The 18,339-nt window shown below is 42.6% G+C and overlaps 1 protein-coding gene across 3 annotated transcripts; it reads right to left on the bottom strand.

Moving 5' to 3' along the window:
* Positions 1–7,681: 7,681 nt before the first annotated feature.
* On the bottom strand, positions 7,682–15,502 carry RNF138 (ring finger protein 138). Of its 3 annotated transcripts, none has more exons than XM_040587940.1 (7): positions 15,094–15,502; positions 13,955–14,120; positions 12,328–12,443; positions 10,756–10,824; positions 10,162–10,267; positions 9,247–9,320; positions 7,682–7,853 (listed from the first exon to the last, which is right to left on the bottom strand). In XM_040587940.1, exons 1-6 carry the CDS (start codon positions 15,213–15,215, stop codon positions 9,282–9,284), a joined length of 618 nt encoding a protein of 205 aa, XP_040443874.1. In that variant the 5' UTR covers positions 15,216–15,502; the 3' UTR covers positions 7,682–7,853; positions 9,247–9,281. The 3 variants fall into 3 exon arrangements, with proteins under 3 accessions (XP_040443874.1, XP_040443873.1, XP_040443872.1); XM_040587939.1 differs by having other exon boundaries at positions 9,247–9,354; positions 10,756–10,821; XM_040587938.1 differs by having other exon boundaries at positions 9,247–9,354; positions 15,094–15,501.
* Between the last annotated feature and the right edge of the window lie 2,837 nt (positions 15,503–18,339).

Here is an 18,339-nt window from a genome sequence, read left to right as displayed (position 1 = left end):
CAGTGACCGCTTGGCTCTCCTTCTGAGTTCACTTCGCTAGCACCAGACAGATGGGGACCACCCTGGGGGCAGACTGAGTGTTCCCTTGGACGGGCACCGTCTCTTCAAAGCCTGCCCAGTAGCACTGTCTCTGGTGGGCGCTACTGGGGCACAGGTAATGATAATACTGCATTGCTTACCCCCCTGCCTTGCTGTGGAAGAAGGAATGTTCATCAGGCATTGTCCAATGCAGATGAGAAACATCACCTGTTTTAGTATTCTTCATAAAGTTACATCTGCAGATAATAATTTGGGAATAGACAGTAATGGGAGCAGAGAGACTGGGAAAAAAATGAGTGAAGTACAGGAGAGAAAGAATGCTCTCCTTAAAAACCAAAGGAACTTCAAAATGTAATGCCAAAAAAACTACAGAACCATAAAAACAACTACAAATAGCTCTATAGGGACAGTGATTTTCTAGCATTTTTGGTAGGTAGTTTCACATTTGACTAGTTTTGTTGATCTTCTGTATTTCAGCACAGATACTGTGGTAATTCTGCTATTGGTATACTGCTCAGCAAACAATGGTGATTCATGGTTGCTTGTTGACATTTGGGTGGAACCTGACTGATCGTAAATTTTAGTGTCAACTTCAAGTGCTATGAATTCATTAAATATTCTTGAAAAGTGCTGGCTTGTAGAGCGTTATGTACCCCACTTAGCAGTGCTTATAGACCAAATGTTAAAGAGTAGGAGTATACTCAAACAGTCTATTATTCTCAGATGGCAGATTGTTCTTTGCCCTGCCTCAAGCTCCCTGCATTATCCTGCACAATTAGTTTCACTTTTTCAGTTAATCTCCCAAATGTGGATAACACTGCAATAGTATCTCCTTGGCTGATAAGGCAAAAGCAGTAATGAAGGTAAGAGTTGTCAGATAAACCTACAAGATAAGAGACCCTCAATCAAATCCAAAATTTTTCAAGTTGAACAGCTAAGTACTTCAAGTTAAGACACTCCAATGTTTTCAAAACTTAGCGGATGTCACATGGAATATGATGTAAGAAAGTGAAAATCCCAACATATCAAATACAAGTGTTCCATCGTCTTGCAGAGGAGCAAAGAAGGCATGTTTGCTTTGATTAAGGGTTATCAAGAAAACAAAGCAGACCTTCAGTTTCCTCGCACTGCTTAGCTACAGGTAAATTAAAAAGCAAGGTTAAAAAGCAAACAGCAGAAGCTTGGGTGTGCAACATTTCATCCCTTCCTGCCCACTGCCACTCCAGACATGTACTTTAACCATTATCTTTTATTTTGTGTGAGAAAACAATCTTTCGTAAATCAAATAATTACTCATACAGGATTACACCTCTCCCCCTTTCATGGGAAAGTGAATCATGTCTGACATGTTTTTACACAAACATATTTTATGGTAAATATGAATCAGATTACAGCGTGAAACAAACTGTGACTGATACACAGCTACTGAAGTGGCTGTAGCCAGCCACTAAGTATCATGCCACTGCAGAAGCATACTCCAGGGATACTTCATCCTCTCTGAGAATGGAGCATGAGCCTTAGCAGAAGAATTTCCCTCTTCATTCCAGAGGCCTGCAGCAACCCCAACCTATCGCACGTGCTGCCAGGGAACAACTTTAAAGGCCTAAGCAATACAAAGGGTTACTGAAACATACCTGTACTTGGCACCCGGTGGACCTCATCCCCGCAGCAGATGGAATTAGCGAGGTCGTTGCCATGCGTGCAGCTTCAGCGAGCAAGCAGCCAGGAATCAGCGCTAACCCCCGGCGCTCAGGACGGCGGAATGCAGCAGTCCTCACATGCCCTCGTGTGCCGCCGGTGTGCACTGCAGCGCCTCGGGCTTGAAGGCGACCCCTAAAGAACGCGTTTGGGGAAGGAAAGGTCCTGCAGGTAAACGGAGTTGGCGTGAACACGCTACGGTTTCCGTTCACTCGTGAAGTGGGGAGCGCTCAGGTCTTCCCGGAGTGGATCCCTGGGGGAACACAGCTTATTTGCCACAGGTGATAAAGCACCCCAGTAAATCTGCAAGTTGGAGGTTTTAAAGTTAGAAAGATCCTTTCTGTAGATTGAAATGATCCCAGTCACTTAACCTCTAAAACATAGGAAAGATTTATTAACGTTTTATGAAATACCTGGATAGAAATCCCGTATCTAAGAGAGTCTCAGAGTACAACTCCTTAGTGAATTAGCATCCTTAAATACTATCCTTACTTAGAAACAAGCCAAAAATAGTCAGTGCCCTCTTGTGGTTTGACTTACGAAAGAAGAAAAATTCACAAAAGAAACTTAAGTTGAATACAACTGAGGTGGCACATAAAACACACCTTCTGTGACACTAGTGCCACAGAAGCTACCCTGGAGAAAAAAACCCACCGTCTTCCTACTGTCTTCTGCCCACACGTGCAAAACCAGAGAACCTAATGCAAGGCTTTCTGAAAAACAAGTACTCATTGCCATTAAAGACCTTGTCTGCATGAGATGGTTTTGATCTTAAACATCATCCTAATCTCTTCAATGCAAAAAGACACCCCCCAATGAAAAAAAAACAAAACAAAACACCAACACCAAAGTAAATACTTTAAAAAGCATTTTAAAGCAATAAAATCTGACTTTCAGATTCTTTCAAACTGAAAAAATTCTGAGATACATAAACTCCTCCAGCTGTAGAAGCAAAGATGGCAGGCGAACTCTGGAAATTATTGATGCTAAGTTTCTTAGTTACTGTATTTACCCCTGAGGCTCACATCAGCCCCCAGATGTTGAGGGCACAGCCAGAGGAGTTTATAAAACATGCAGATTACAAAACCATACTTGGCATCTAAGTCATATAACCTTAGTTATCCAGTTGCTGATTAACTTTAAAAGACAAAAAGGGGAGTGGGAGGGAAACAGCATAAACTCAGGAGAAATGCTGTAGGGAAATACATATGGAGGAAAATGGGTGGTGGGACACTGGAAGAGGTTGCCCAGAGAAGCTGTGGATGCCCCATCCCTGGAAGTGCTCAGGGCCAGGTTGGATGGGGCTTTGAGCAACCTGGTCTAGGGGAAGGTGTCGCTGCCTGTGGCAGGGGGATTGGAATGAGATGATCTTTACAGTCCCTTCCGACCCAAACTACTCTATGATTCTATGAAAAAAGAGAGAGACAGAAACAAAAGAGAAAAGAATGTAAATTAATAGTGAGGAGCACTTTTCTCTTGCTTAAGCATCCTCACAAGCTTTAGCAAGTTCACAAAAACCATATTCTGTCACTAAGCCCTGGGAAATGGGCCGCAGTTTCATGGAGCTAAGGAATGCATTCTAAACGTATGCAGAGGATTTAAGGCAAAGATTTAAAATTGAATTACATATCTTCCACAGAATGCATTTTGCAGGGATGACTTTTTTTCTTTTCTTTTTCTCCAGTTTCCTAACAGCTTGGGGAATGGTGGAGGAATAAGCATAAAATTTACTTTCCTAGCTTTTTCCTGATCATGTCCACAAAAACAGAGAAATATGACTGTGGAGGAAGAAAAAAAACCCGCAAAAAACAACATTACAGATAGAATAAGGCTGGTTAGGGCTGGAAAATGAAAAGATGAAAACAGTTTGAGGAGAAACAGTAGACCTACTTTACTTATGGCAGTGGGGGGAGAAGCCTATACTTTGACTTAAAGTCTGGTTATTCACTGGGAAGCAGCAATTTTAACATTATTTAAAAACCTTCTCATAGCAGAGGCCTGAATTTTTCTCCTAAAGTTTTCAAACATACCCACAACAGGACACCAAAGAAACCTGCTATCTAGAGCAAGTTTAAATGTACACTGTACGGAGAACAGACTACGTAGTGTTTGTCCCTTTTCATCAGTTTCTCCAATTCCAAAAGAAACCTGAAGATGCTTTTGTCAGATACTCCTGTAGCCCTGCTTGCCTGCAATAAAACAACCCTTGGCTGCCAGGTTTGGCAGCTATTTCACAGATGGCACAGTATTTACAAGACACAGCAAACAGCACATTTCTTACGAGCACCCACAAATTAGTGTGTCTGTTTCAGCATAAAATCAAGGATATAAAAAACACACTTAGCTGTACTCTTTTATAGCAGTCCTCACAGACACTTACGTGCTCAAATCTTAACTCTGAAGCCATACCTTAAAAAAAAAAAAAAAAGGGACCCAGGAATGCTTCCAAAGCACAGAAAACCTTCCTGCCCTGACTACCTGTCAGAAGTTGACCTGGGTGCACAAAGGTCACCCTCTCTTCCTGGGAACGAAGCCCTGGAGCAGGGCAACAGGGGCTTCTACAGAGCTCACATATCCTACAACCAACATGTTGCCAATGAGAATCAAATGCATTGAGTGCATTCTCTCTGAATAATGAAATACCGGATTTAGAAGATACAGGGACTTATTTAGAGCTCAGAAAACTAGATTTCAAGGGGAGAAAGAACAATAAACAAAAAGTAAATTTGCATAATTTTGCTATATTTCTATAATTCAAAATAAGGCTTTAAGTCAATTCCATAACCATATTATCACCTGTATGCCCTTAGAATGTAAAAGCACAAGAAGTAACTATGGTTTTTTCAGTTCAAAAATACGGGGTGGAAGAATAAGTCATCTAGATGCCACCTTGCTAGTCCAACAATGCAACCAGCCCAAACTTACTGACAAGTCTTTCCTCAGAACACCATTAACCCTTCTTAGTAAATCTACCTTTAAATAATGAGGTTTGCTATCGGCCCCGAGCGTTACATACCTCTTTCTCTCTGCCTTTAAGGATGTTATTTCTCTATTAACATTACATGGCACAGCAACTTACAAACATGGAAGGGAAAAAAGAAGTATAAAATAAGTTTTGGCCAACTTATCTTTTCTGCTTCACAGAAATATCTTAAGATGTGATATAAGTTAGTTGTCAGCTCATTAATGGATCATGAGCCACAACTCATCGGTTCCAGCAGCATACATGCCATTCTAATCATTCGAAGTGTGAAGGCATACAACTGACCACGTACTTAAGTTTAGAAAGCATCTAAAAGGGAAGAAGTACCATAAAGGAGACTGATCATCTTTATTATGCAACAAAAAGACAAAGAGAAAATAAAATACTTTAATAGGAGAAAAAATAGAAGGAACAATTCAAACATAATATGGCATATTGAAACCATACACAATGCAACATGAACATGAAAACATTGTTAAACAGCAATCTTCTAGTAAAGATTGTATGTTTCGAGTACAAGCATCACCCACCACAAATACACAGCCTTTTGTGCATGTCTGGGTTTCAGTGAGAAAGAGCACGACCAGCACCATCACATTTAAACAGATTGTTTCATTTTCATTAAACGCTTACCTAGTGAATGCATTGGATGCAACCTCTTCATACTAAAAGTATAAAAACTTCAGCAAGGCAGTGCCTGCCAATACAGATTTTAACATATGCAAATAAAGAGGATAAAAATTTTGCAAGTTTTTTTTAATATTGCATTTATACACACTTGTTGCTTTAAAATGTGTATTCAAGTCTCTCAACATTTAAACATGACTAAAATGCACAGCAACTATGCACCTAGTGACAACTAATTATTGCTATAGAAAAATTTGTTTCCCAGAGTTTTAAAATAGATGTTAATTTCATTTGTTCAAGTAATAGAAATAACTAGTTCCAGTGTCCATGAGGCATTCTGAATCTGTATTGGCTGTAGGCATTTATTGCCAGTTCATAGAAATATTTTACTGAAATCTAAAAAAGTTAACTAAACTTACATATAACTATTAAATTCCTTAGGAAATGTACGCAGTAATAAAACCACCACGGTAAGCGTTTTTAAAAAGCTAAAACTTTAGCATCAGGCTACCTTGAAAATTCCTTTCTGTCTAAGGGCACTATTTCATAGCTGGCTTTATAGAGCAAGAGAGAAAGTAAAAATCCAAACAACCTTCAGTTGGATCAGTGAACCACTCCAAATCAGCATGTGGTCACACAAGTACTAGAGCTGAGAGACAAGTGAGAATATGCAGACAAGAGTATGGGGTGCAAACAGGCAAGTTGGAGTACAAGATCAAAGCATGGCCCGCTGTCAAAATACTGCATTAAGTCAGTAACAAAATGCAAGACATGTTAAGCTGTTATAAAAACGATATAACCTCCAGACGTTTCTGAAATAGCCAACTCGCTCTGTATTTTAGCCAGCTATGACTTCAGTAATGTTTTACACTATAAGGTAGTAACGTTAAGTTACAGTGTATATTGTTTTAGTTCTCAACAGGCTAGAACCAAGATTCAGTTCTGAAATCAATTACATTGCAGAGTGAGGCATTTCAATCTTACCAGTTTTGGAATATGAAATAGCCCAGTATTTAAAGAATAATCAAAACCCCTATTTGGAGAGCAAATGGGAGCCAGGGCACAAGAAGCATACTGTACTTTGGCTGCACAACTGATATTATTACACATAAATCACCAACTAGAGTAGGAAAATTACTGGGGATGTTTTCCACCACATATACAATACACATAAAGTAAAGCTTGACAACAGCTGATGGTGACACAGGATGGAAAGTCAGTCCCAATAGATACTCAGAACAGTCTCTATTTAAAACTCCAAAATGTAAGCTGTGCAGCTTGCTTTCCCCTTCTCCCCATTAGTATTAAATAAAATACCTCAAAGTTTTTTACAGATGGATTTTCCATTTAAATTCAAAATTGCATTATTGCTGTTTTCTGATTTTAATGACAGTCTTGCTGGGAATGTGGAAATCTAGAATAGGAACTCTTAAAATATGTTAGAGCAAGTTTTTCTTCTCAACTGTTCTTTCAAGCCTTTGGATACAGGAGATGACCAAGTTTTAAACAGTCTTACCAAAATAAACAAGTTAATTTATGAGCGTTGGTAGGTCTGAAGCCAGTTAGTTCTCTAGTTACACAGCCTTCCATGAAAGGCAGGACCAAAACTTGAATTCCAAATACAGCAACAGAAGTTTGTAAAAAGTTCTAACAAAATGAAAAACTAGCTGGTCGCAGTCATATACCCAAAAAGTATGTCTTTTGCATGTCATCTTGAATTTCTCACAAAGTACGTCATCTTCCTTATAGATGGGAGTACAGGGGAAACTCCTGACCCATCACTTCAGTAAGGAAGCATCCTTTCTCAGTTATGCTCCAAAAGGGGAAAAAAATAGATACAATTATTCCCAGGCAACGGCATCATTCTTTCTCAGTGAAAGGTGGAAAAAAAACCTGCTCTGCATTGTTGATCTATAGAAAACAAATATTTTTATTTCTTAAGTTGTTATTTTCATTCACATTGTAACAGTAAAAAACAAATCACAACATCAAACAAAACTTTGCTCTTGGGCAGGAGGAAAAAACTTTCATCTCACAGATAGCTTAGCAGATGACAACTGAACTTAAACTCAGTGCAACAGAGCACCTCTGCATGTCTTTCTAAAGATACTTTCAAAGTTGGTTTTGGTGAATTAAAATACCTGACATTAATAAAAGAAGCCATGTAATTAGCACAGTAGTAAAAGTTAGAGAAAATCAAGACAACAGCGAGCAGTTCCAAAAAGGTCCCTAATTACACAGGGCCAGATCTCAGTAAAGATGTCAAGCTTGAGTTTCAGCAAAATCATTTATGAAAAGTCCTTATGAGCACACAAAAAAATTAAGCCTGAAAAATGGTTACTGAATAGCATTTTTATTAATATACACTTCAGATCAGTAACAGAATTAATGTAATTTTTCTCTCAGATAATTAGTAAGATGACGGGGGGGCTATACTTTAAAAGTTCACATGACAGGATTCTTGAACCGCATTTTGGTATTGGGCTTCTTCATCAAGCTGAAGATTCTAAACAAAACAAAAACATAATCAAAATGGACAAATACTCAAGATGTACCATAATCCTTAGCTTAATCATTCATTTTCCACATTTTTACATAGAAATTAGCACCTAGATGAAGACTTTCCATCTTTATGTGTACTAGATGATTGTTTATGTTGCACAGTATCTTTTACTTAACCAAGTACCAAGAGATACATGAGATGGGAGAAGAATCAGAAGAGTGGGGCAAGGCTCATTAAGCAGAAGGGTCCATCTCCTCTCCCTGGCACAATTACATTACAGAACAGCCAGCTGAGGCAAGCTGACTGTCACACAATTCTTAGAACAGGGCTTCCAACCAGCCATAATATCCTCCATTAATAAAACCAAAATGTGATCCCCAAACAACAGTAATCATAGATTGTTGAGAATATACTGCTTCAAACGAGAAAGAAAACACATAGCACAAAAGATGGGTGGTTAACCCTGCCACTTTTGAAGAGGTATCTTGCAAGTCATTAATAGGCCAAAGTAATACACCTTTTTAATGCAATTCCAGCAGCTTCCCAGTTTTACATCCTCAAACATGCAAGATGCACTCATATTGAAGAGTCCAATAGTTCTTTGTCACAGATCACTCAACACAAAGAATCATATGCATCACCTTTGCCATCTTTAACCAGTAAGGCTGCCTATGCCTCAAATACTATGCTTGTCCCACACAAAGCTCAAGCAGGGTACCCCAAAGCCTGTCAAACTCTGTAGAAACTACAACACAAACTCTCTAGCTCTCTGGTCCCACCTGCAAATCAAATGGTTGGCTTGACTTATGATCCATCCACTGTCTACATCTGTGTATGTAGTTCTGCACCTGCTCCAAGGTCATCTACCCAAAGCAAGACTAAAAGGCGGCAACCAGAACAATGATTTAATGACGTATCTCTTTTTCACATTGCAGCCTCTCTCACAACACACTGGAAGAGAGGCTGTAGCAGCAATACCAGCTAGTCAAGCTGCACTTTTGAGTCCTGAGAATTGTGATTTTGGCATTTCTGCCATAAAAGGTCAAAAATGTCTGTTTTATTAACAGAGTAGCGTCTATTTTATTTCCCCCAGAAGCAGCAGTAATAAACTGTTTTGGAGGAACAAATAGTTCTGATTGAGAACACTAAGCTAAAGACTTAAGTCATCAGTTTGGAACAAAGCTTAAATGTTGACAACACCTATTCCCAGTAGCACTTCATGTTGGTAACAGGAAGTTTAAGAACAGACAGGCCTACTTCTGAATTCTGTACAGTGCAGGAACACAGCATGTCCAGAGCACAAACAAGTTTGGTACAAATGTTTTATTTGGCACTTTAATTTGTAGAAAAAAATTTACCATTTACTCCCCTATGCATCGAAGAAGAAAAAGCTTACCACAAATTCTCCGTAGTCAAACCGGTGTCTTAGATTTAGATGGCTAACAAGATTTCTAGTAACCTGGTTAGTATCTGCCCAAGGAAGAGATACACAAATAGGACAAATCTGAATTTGGAGGGGAAGGGGAAAGAGAGAGAATTAAAAAAAAAAGTTATTGGTAATACAGAATGCATTAAACACATGTTCTACAGGAATAACTAGTCTACTACTCATTCACAACCAAAACACAACAGCCATGTTCACATAGAATTGTAGTCATAAGTATTCTTTTCTTCATTTGTGTAACATTCAAAAATTACATTTCAACTTGCCAAATTTCTTAAGTGTTTCTCTTTGGAGTAGAGGATTATCATGTCTGTCTGGTACTGTTTTTGTCAATCTCTGTTGTTTAAAGTTTAAAAAAATGTGATTACTGCATCCTACTTATTGTTTGGGAGAGCTGTCATACAACTGAGATCATCAAGTAAGCCAAAAGAAAAAATAACACACCCTATCCAGATGAAAAGAATAGAAAGCCAAACAGATTTTTCTCCTTCAGTCCCTCTGATTACCTTAGATTACTTTTCAAGTAACTATAGGTTTCACATGAAACAACAGTTACATTACAAATGGGATTCTATTGAAACAGATCTGAAATACTAAATGAAGAAGAGTGTCAGGCTCAAAAACCGAGTCTGTTTCACATCAAGATAAATGAGACAGAAAAAGTCAGAAATGCCTTAGAACCGACAAGCTGGACAAGAAACATTATCACATGAAAGTCACTCAAGTTACATGCACTGCATTAAGTATATTGCCTTTCTCAGACCACAGTGATCTTTACAGATACAGAATAGCTACTGCACATCTTAAATTGTCCACGTAATTATAATGAAAGTAGCTTAAGAAGCATACATAAGCAATTCTACTTACTACAGGAACTATCTGATAAAGATGTCTATTATTACAGTGATCCAGCAAGCGTTGTCTGGTAAAATTGGCTTCCTGACACAGGGGGCATTTGAAGGTTGGGTGTCCACTGTAAACAGAAATATACAGTATTAAACAAAATAGTTTTAGAAATAGTATTACAGAAAGCTTAATTCATCGGTTGTCTTGTCATTGCTTTCCCTTAATTTGATAACAAGAACACTCCACCCTCACTGACATAGTAGGGGATGTCGTGGACTTCCAGTGTTACTACCAAATTGCAATTTAAAGCACATTTCGTATTTTTATGCCTAAATGCATTCTTCTGAGACTTGGACTTTAGAAAATTTTTTGTTCCAACTGCATCTGCACCCTGCTTTTAGTTACTGGTAACATCTTTTAGTGCGTACCCTTCAGGAAAGTATTGAAAAAAACCAAATTCTTACACATAGATGCAAATGTAGAAGAAACTATGGGGGTATTTTAATACAACTTATTGTAGGTTTTTGTGTGAGTTATTTTTAAAGTTAGTAGAAGCTTGCACTATGACTGTCTGGATCTGTTTTATTAGTAACAACAGAAAAACAAGCAGCCTACCTTGTTTCTCCTTGAAGTATTTGATTACTAGACATCTCGCCATTATCAGATATTGCATCACTTCTGCTACTTTAAATGAAGTCAAGAAAAAAGAAAAACAATGAAAATTGAGATTATTTTACTCTACTATCAAAATTTTTATAAGCTTCACAGTAACAGTGTGGGGGAGGAATCCATTAAGCCCCATTAATTTCAAGGTAAAACATACGGCAGCACATATTTTAACTCTCACAGCTTTTCCTTTGGATCAAGGTCTGTCTCAGTATTTAGCTACCATGATGACCCTTGGTGGAATACTACAAAACTTTATAGGAAAGTGGTATACAATACAACAAACATTTAGCCAACAAGAACGGCAATGGAGATTACAGCCAAGTAGCTCAAAAAGCATTATGAACTACGTGAATGTAAGACAGGCAGCATCTTCTAAATTTTTTGGCTTAGATCTATGTAAATGAGCATTTAACTGCCATGTGTTTACACAAATAATTGACAGCTTTCAACTACAACAAGATAAATTTTCTTACACTGAGTATAAACTAAATTATTTTCTAAAGTAAGAGTGACAGACAGGAACATTTTAGAAAGTAAAGTTGACCACATATGCACCTCTAGCCAAGCCACAAAAACTGCTCAGACACTGATCATTCTAAGACCATGAGTATTTACAGTCACAAATCTGGTCACTGTACATTTTTTATACTTCTGTAATATTATAAACACAGGTATTCTACTGTGGTGTAGTCAGTAAACAGTGATATAACAATATCCAGACACTTTGGTGAAACATTGCTGCAGCTAGTTCTGGTAACAGCTTAAACTTCCGCTTTCAATATGCTGATGGGTTGAAAACCAAACACAGAAGTTCAGACTGCTAAAAATAGAAAACAGATGTCAAAAGAAAGTAAACAAAGGACAGGCTATATATAATAAAACCCTATGAAACTAATACGTAAAAAAAGTCTTCAAAAATAAGCAAAATTCCCCAGCCAAACTAAATACATCAGTGAGAAGGTATGAAAAAAAGTTTTTTAGCCTTACTGCCTGAAAACAAATGATACGTGTCATTTGTATTTTATGGTGTGTAATGTACTGGAGTTCCTTATACATTTTATAAGAGATCAGTTCAAAAGTTCAAAAGAAATTCAATCAGAAAGCAAAAGCTTGCACAGTTATGTTTTGAAACAGGATACCCACTAAAACAGACTTAGGAAAGGCGGGTAGGGGTGGGGTGGATGGGTGAAGAGAGAACTTCCCTGGGGCTAGATATTACGAAATATGTTACCAAGTAAGCTGCTCGAATGCTGTCAAGGCAAGGAAAGCAAGCTACAAATTCTATACACCTTTAGGAGTCCCTAGAAGACATTTCAAACCATCATGCAGAAAGGTTTTCTTCTGTATGCTAAGGGTAAAGAAAAAGACCTGGAAAAACTGTCAGTTTTTTTAAATCACAAAAATATGGACAATAATTGTTGCAAAAAGAAAGCACACCCTGGAAAAAAAAATACTTTCTGGGGGCAGGTGAGGGGGATAGAAGAAGATGCATTATTATACATAAAACACCCTAATTACCTGTTCCCTGTTGAATCTTGAGAAATCTGTAAGTTTGGAATAATAGAAGAAACACCATATTCATCCTGATACTTCTTACACGTTTTATAATGCTGTCTCATCCACGAAAATCTAACCTGTAAATGAAATGCCAAATTATTGAATTTATACTAAACAATCCAGGGATAGAAGGAAGAGAGAATTCTGCCAACAGAAAGCAATGCGTGCAGGAATTATATAGACATCATATGCAGCAGAAACAAGAACCTGTGTCTCCCCTCTCAACATGAACACTTTCCTCAACGGGAGATCTTCAATTCCTTTTTCCATAGAGCTTCTGTCACACTGTGAGATTGGAGAACATTCCCACTCCCCAAATCCCCAACAGCCAGGCATCTGAGAGCTCTCTCAGGGGTGAAAGATGCAAGTGAACTCCATTTAACTGAAACAAAGTCACAGAAACTACACCTCCCACATCCAGGATCAGTAACTGATGAGCTACAACAGAGAGGGACCGTGAGGATGGGATAAGCACCACTGCTCCTTCAGTCTTCTCTGGCCTGCTATTACCTTGTGCAGAGTAAAATCTTTCTGCATTGGGTATGTTCCAAGAACATGCAACTTTTCTCTTTTGGGGGCGTGGGGGTGGGGAAGAGGTGAATGAACACCAACTTAAGGCTGCCTATCCATCTTAAATGCAAAGTAAGCCAAGGAGTTCCTTAGATTTGTCAGAAGACAGCTGTACTGGACATGACCTAAGTCAGAATTTCAGGTCCAACAACACTATCAGAAAATGCTCGCAGGTTTAGAGGCTGAACAAGATCACATCTCACACACCTGTGCCTAAATTCCATTAAAGTTCTTCTCGGGATCTGTTTGGTTCTTCCTTCCTGTTTACCAGCTTGCTACCGTTTCTTTCTCCCAGCTTTTCATCCTAATGAATCATGTGGTACAAAGCAAGCAGCTCAGCTTTCCACTAGTGCTAGTCTTCACATTGGCAGAACTCAGTCCCAAGTGAAATGAAACAAGCAAAAAGACTATCTGGATTTGATGCAATTTGATGTAAACAAAATGTGTGGCTGAAATCCTGCATCCTTTTATACTAGAAGGCAGATTAGTCTTTATTTCAGTGGGGGTCAAGATTTCACACAATGCTCTGAAAATAATGACCCCTTTACAAAGGGAACGAAGGGAACACATTGATGGGGCGGGGGAAAATTACATATGATTGTATGAACACCAAGAGTAATTAACCCATATGTATTGGTTTTAAATTTTACAGTAGCTCTAAGCACTTCTCACAATGAAAGTTTCTGAGGTCTTCCATGTATCTGCAATTCTAATTTTCAGTTGTCTAATTTCTCTTTTTCCAGTTTTATAGCTATATCCTACCTTCACATTGTTTTGGGGAAAAACTGGCACTCCACTTAAAAGGTCTTTATAGACAATACAAGGATCCTCTTCCAGTTTACACCTGTTAGGCATACCTAGCAGGCACCGCATGCCTGGTTATATGCACAAGCCATACAAAGCCAAGTTCAAACTGCTATAGGCTCTTTAGCTCCAAGACAAGAAGGACACACGGTAAAAGTGTGTCTGGTCAAAAATAAGAAAAATTTATCCAACTTTTTGTAAAGTTTTACTCTACCTGCTTCTCACAGCATCTACAGCCCCCAGAAGCTTTCTTCATACTGTTTTCAACATCTAGAGCCCTTTTGGGATAGGTTCTTTCTTTTTTAGTCACGCTCCCCCGGCAGAGAGGACAGTGTGTTCCACTTTCTCTGATAGCTGTCAAGAAGCACTTCCTGCAAAACCTGAATTAAAAAGTTACCACAAACACAAGTTAGCAAAGTAAGGAGAGTTGGATATTTCGTCCTTGAAGAGAGCTGGGTGATTATTGAGGGGGTGGGGGAAAACAGGTATTTGAGTAATAGAGCCCACCGAACACAAATCTTTACAGACATAAGCACAAGGCAATAGCGGCGCTTACAAAGAACTATACGGAAACCAGGGGCACGTGACCATGCACTTGAGGTAAAGCTCGCACCGACCGGTGCTCCTGAGCCGGACTGACCGCTAATGAGAGATTAAATGGCGCATCAAGCACTGAGATTAGGAAAATCTTATCAGAGCAACTGCTGTTCATTGTCCTTAAGGGAGCCAAGGGCCGCTGCGGAGGCGCCGAGCCCCGAGCTCCCGCAGGCCCCGTGCCCTCCCGCCCGCCCGCCGCGGCCATCCCGCCTCTCCACCGAGTCGCGCTTCGCAACGAAACGTTCCCCTGAAAAACGCGACGGCGGCGCACTGAAAAGAGAGAACAGCTAGCTTCGGCCCTCGTTCGGAAACGAACAGGAAACTACGAAGCCGAAACCGCGAGTTAGGTTAGACGTGCGAGATGCGTTTCCACCGGCAGGAACACTCGGCCGCCACCCATCAGGCAGCCGGGGCGTGCTCCAAGAGGCGGCTGCTCTAAGCCGCCGGTCGCCGTCCGCTACAAAAGAAAGAGGCGAGGGAAGGCTGGGGCAGCCCCGGGCACGCCAGCCCCGAGGCCGGCTCCCGGCGGAGGCGTGTCAGCCCCCGCGGCGGCGGGCGGCAGCAGCAGCAGCAGCCGGCTCCGCGGGTCCCGCCGCGCCTCCCGGCTCCCGGCGCGGCCGGCGCCGAGCCCAGGGGCTGCGCGCTGGGGGGGGGCAGAGCAGCGCCAGGCGGACACCCGGCGGAGGCGAGGCGAAGGCTTGTGAAGGGGGCGGGGGGGGGGGCGCGGGGAGGGGGGCGGCAAGGGGGAATACCCACACGTGCTGGCAGTTCGCGGTCCTCACGGGCGTTTTGAACACCTCCTGGCAGACGGGGCAGTAAAAATCATCCTCGCTGAAGCACTCCGCCGCCGCCGCCGCCGCCTCGGCTCCCTCGGCCATGGCAACACGTCAGGGCCTCGCCGTGAGGATCGGGGACGAGAAACAAGCCCCGCCCCAGCGAACCGAGCTCCGCTCCGCTCCCTCGGGGCGCCGCCGGGCAGCCCGGGCCGGGCACGGGGCGCGGGTCGGAGGGCGCCGGGGGGCCGGGTGAAGACGGCGGGTGGGCACCTGGCGCCAGGTGGGAGGCCGGGCTGCGGCGGAGGCGGCGGGGGAGCGGGCCCGGCCTGCGCGCCGCACGCCCCGCCCCTCCCCGCCCTCCCTCCCCGGCCGGGAAGCGCCCCCGCCCCGCGCTCTACCTGGCGCCGTCCGGCGGGGGGAGCCACCGCGGCGGCCGTTCCCTCCCAGCCGCGACTCCGGCCGGGCTCCCGGCGGCACCCACGCCCCGCAGCCGCGCTCCCGGAGGGCAGGGGCGGGACCGGGGCTTGGGTTTCCATGGCGATCGCCTCCCGGCCCGGAGGAGCTGCTCTGACACGCCGGGGCGGACTCCGCTCCGCCCTGCCCGGGGAGGCTCCCCCGCTCCGCCCGCCTGCCGCCCGGCGCCGGCCCCCCCGCCCTCCCGGGCCCGCGGGTGACGGCGCCGCGCACCTCCCCTTCCGCGGGCGCCTGCGGCCGCGCCGGACGGAGCCGAGGGCCGGCGCCTCTGTGGCGGCGGGCGGTCCCACCCCCCAGCATATGCCCGCCCGGGCCGGGGCTCCTCCGGTGCCAGGCGGCGACCTCCGGCTGCTGCCCCGCACGGGAGGGCAGCGTTTACGACCACCTTCTGCGCAAATAAGGCAACAGCGAAACCGTTGCTGCCTAGTTTGTCGCTTATTCGTAGATCGGCTGATACTGGCGGTGATGTTACGCGGTAATTTTAGTAATATTAGTATTATCCGGGCCAGGATTTCTGCCTCCTGAACGATGCTGACAGAACCTTAAGTCAGCAGTGCGACTGTGCGCATTTCTTCCAGAATAAGGAATTATAAGAATATTGTTACAGCAATACAGTGGTGCCAACTCATTTCTCCAGGCAGAGAAGGCTTTGGGCCTGTGAAGCATGTCTGTCACTGACCTCATTTGCTTATCTGCCGAGTTATATTCAACAAACAAAATGTGGGCAATGGTCTAAAAAGAAATGGATTTGTAGCAAGTATATCAATTACAATAATTTGTAAAATTGTATTCATAATAAAATTAAGATTCAGGCTAGTCCTGGTCTCTCACCCTGTATCACAGATGTGGGACAAGGGTTGAGGAGAAGTAGGTCCAGCACCTTCTCTTCCCCCATCTCCTTGGGACTGCTGCTGTCTGTGCCATAGCTAGGTGTCCACAGGGGATCGCTGGGTGGGGAGGTCCCTCCCTCTCTCACCTGAGGCTACACTTCTGGGGAAGAGAGAGTGCAAAGCACCAAGATCTGTGGTTCACATAGGCCTTCAACTTCCAGCATTTCAAAAGTGTTTAGGCCTCAAACATCCGTCAAAGCTCCTTCTTGTATCTGCCAGTGATTGGCAGTGAGAGGCAATGCCCACACCACCATCTCAGGGTTTCAAGGGGAGAGAGGGAACTGCAGGAAACTAAGCTGAAGTTCAGGTCTCCCTTCAGGTGAGGATGAGAGGCGAACCATCCTGTGAGGATGCTGTCCCGGTTCTCTTCCTCAGGATCTATCACAATTGCTATTAGCTAAAAATGCTAGTATCTTCCTAAGCAAAAGCCAATGACTGCCCTGAATACCTTCCTTTTAGACCACACGGAGGCAAAATTTGAATGCCTCTGAGTACCACGAGGTCTGAAAAACTGAAGGGAAGCATGTCTGAAGCAATGGGCCCAACATAAGAGTTAAGTCACCTGGGCTGCAGTACTTACTGCCCGTGTTTCAGGTCAGGGGAAAAGAACTCCTTCCTAGGCAGGGATCTTCCAGAAGACAAGCCTGGGATTTGAAGCGTTGCAGTAAGAGGTCCTCTTGCAATTGTGGCTGTGCTAGCTCAGGAGGTTACTGCTCCCCTGTGCTCCACTACTCTGTCAAGGGTTAGCTAAGCTGCTAATGGGCTGGCAAACCCCCCTGCTATTTAAAGTGATTAACTGATTATCTCCTTCCCTGAAATGAAGTAGGAAGCCGGGCTGGTAGATCTGAGCAGGTTCAGGATAGGTAACATGAGGCAGTAACCTCTTCAACAGTGCAAGTACAGCCAGAAGAAGACATAGAACTATACCTTAAGTGGGAAATAGCCTGCAGAACACTTCTTGTGTCTTTTGCGTCAGTTAGGACTACAGCACAGCTGTATAGCCAGCTTCAGATGTGCCCTATCCATGCTGTGACAGTACGTTAAAAGGAAGAATTACAGAAGCCTGAGTGCAGATGCTACACAACCACCTTGTGTTACTCATTGAGTGAGAGGCCGCATGGCCTTTGGCCTCAGCATGTGAAAGGCTGGCAGAGATGGGCTTCCCAGCCTTTTCTATCTTCTCGTATGACTTCAGCAAAGCACGTCCTTGTGCCTCAACTTCTCAATCTGTAAAAGGGAAGCAGTTTTTAATCGTCAAATAAGGCTGCTGTGAAGTTAAATTAATTACTGCAGGTAAAGAGGGTTACGTCCTTCAAAGGCAGGTGTTAAACAAAAGCAAAGATTTATTACTAAAGGAACAAGACAGGTCCATTTGAACTTTGTTCAGGAGACCACAGTATTTATTGATTAGTAGCTTTTGGCAGGGGGAGAAATTGCGCAGACGACCTCAGGGAAGAAAACTACAGGAAGGTGTGTGTGAAGGCATTCATGCTTTTGCTAACGTTATTGTAAATCTTGATCCTTTAATAAAGCTGTGACCTTGGAGTTGACAACTAGCATGCCATGGAGCAATATATAGCATGGCACCAGCCTTGTAAATCTTATGTAGCTTTTGCCATTGACATAGACAACATGTAAAGAGAAATCAGGCAAGCTAAAGTTTATGAAACACATTTATTTGAAGAAAAGCATTTTGAATCAGACTTTTTAGATTAAATTAAACTGATGACCATGCCAACTTTTTATTCCTCATAATAAAATGTGTTTGTGAAATGAAATCTCAACAGTGAAAACTTGTAGAACTGCTTATAAAATTTTGACTTTGCAGGGGGCAACTCCACCGAAGAGGTACATTTTAGATC

Source organism: Falco naumanni, chromosome 3 (assembly GCF_017639655.2).
Source record: "Falco naumanni isolate bFalNau1 chromosome 3, bFalNau1.pat, whole genome shotgun sequence".
Lineage (NCBI taxonomy): Eukaryota > Metazoa > Chordata > Aves > Falconiformes > Falconidae > Falco > Falco naumanni.
This window is presented reverse-complemented; position numbering and strand designations above follow the sequence as displayed.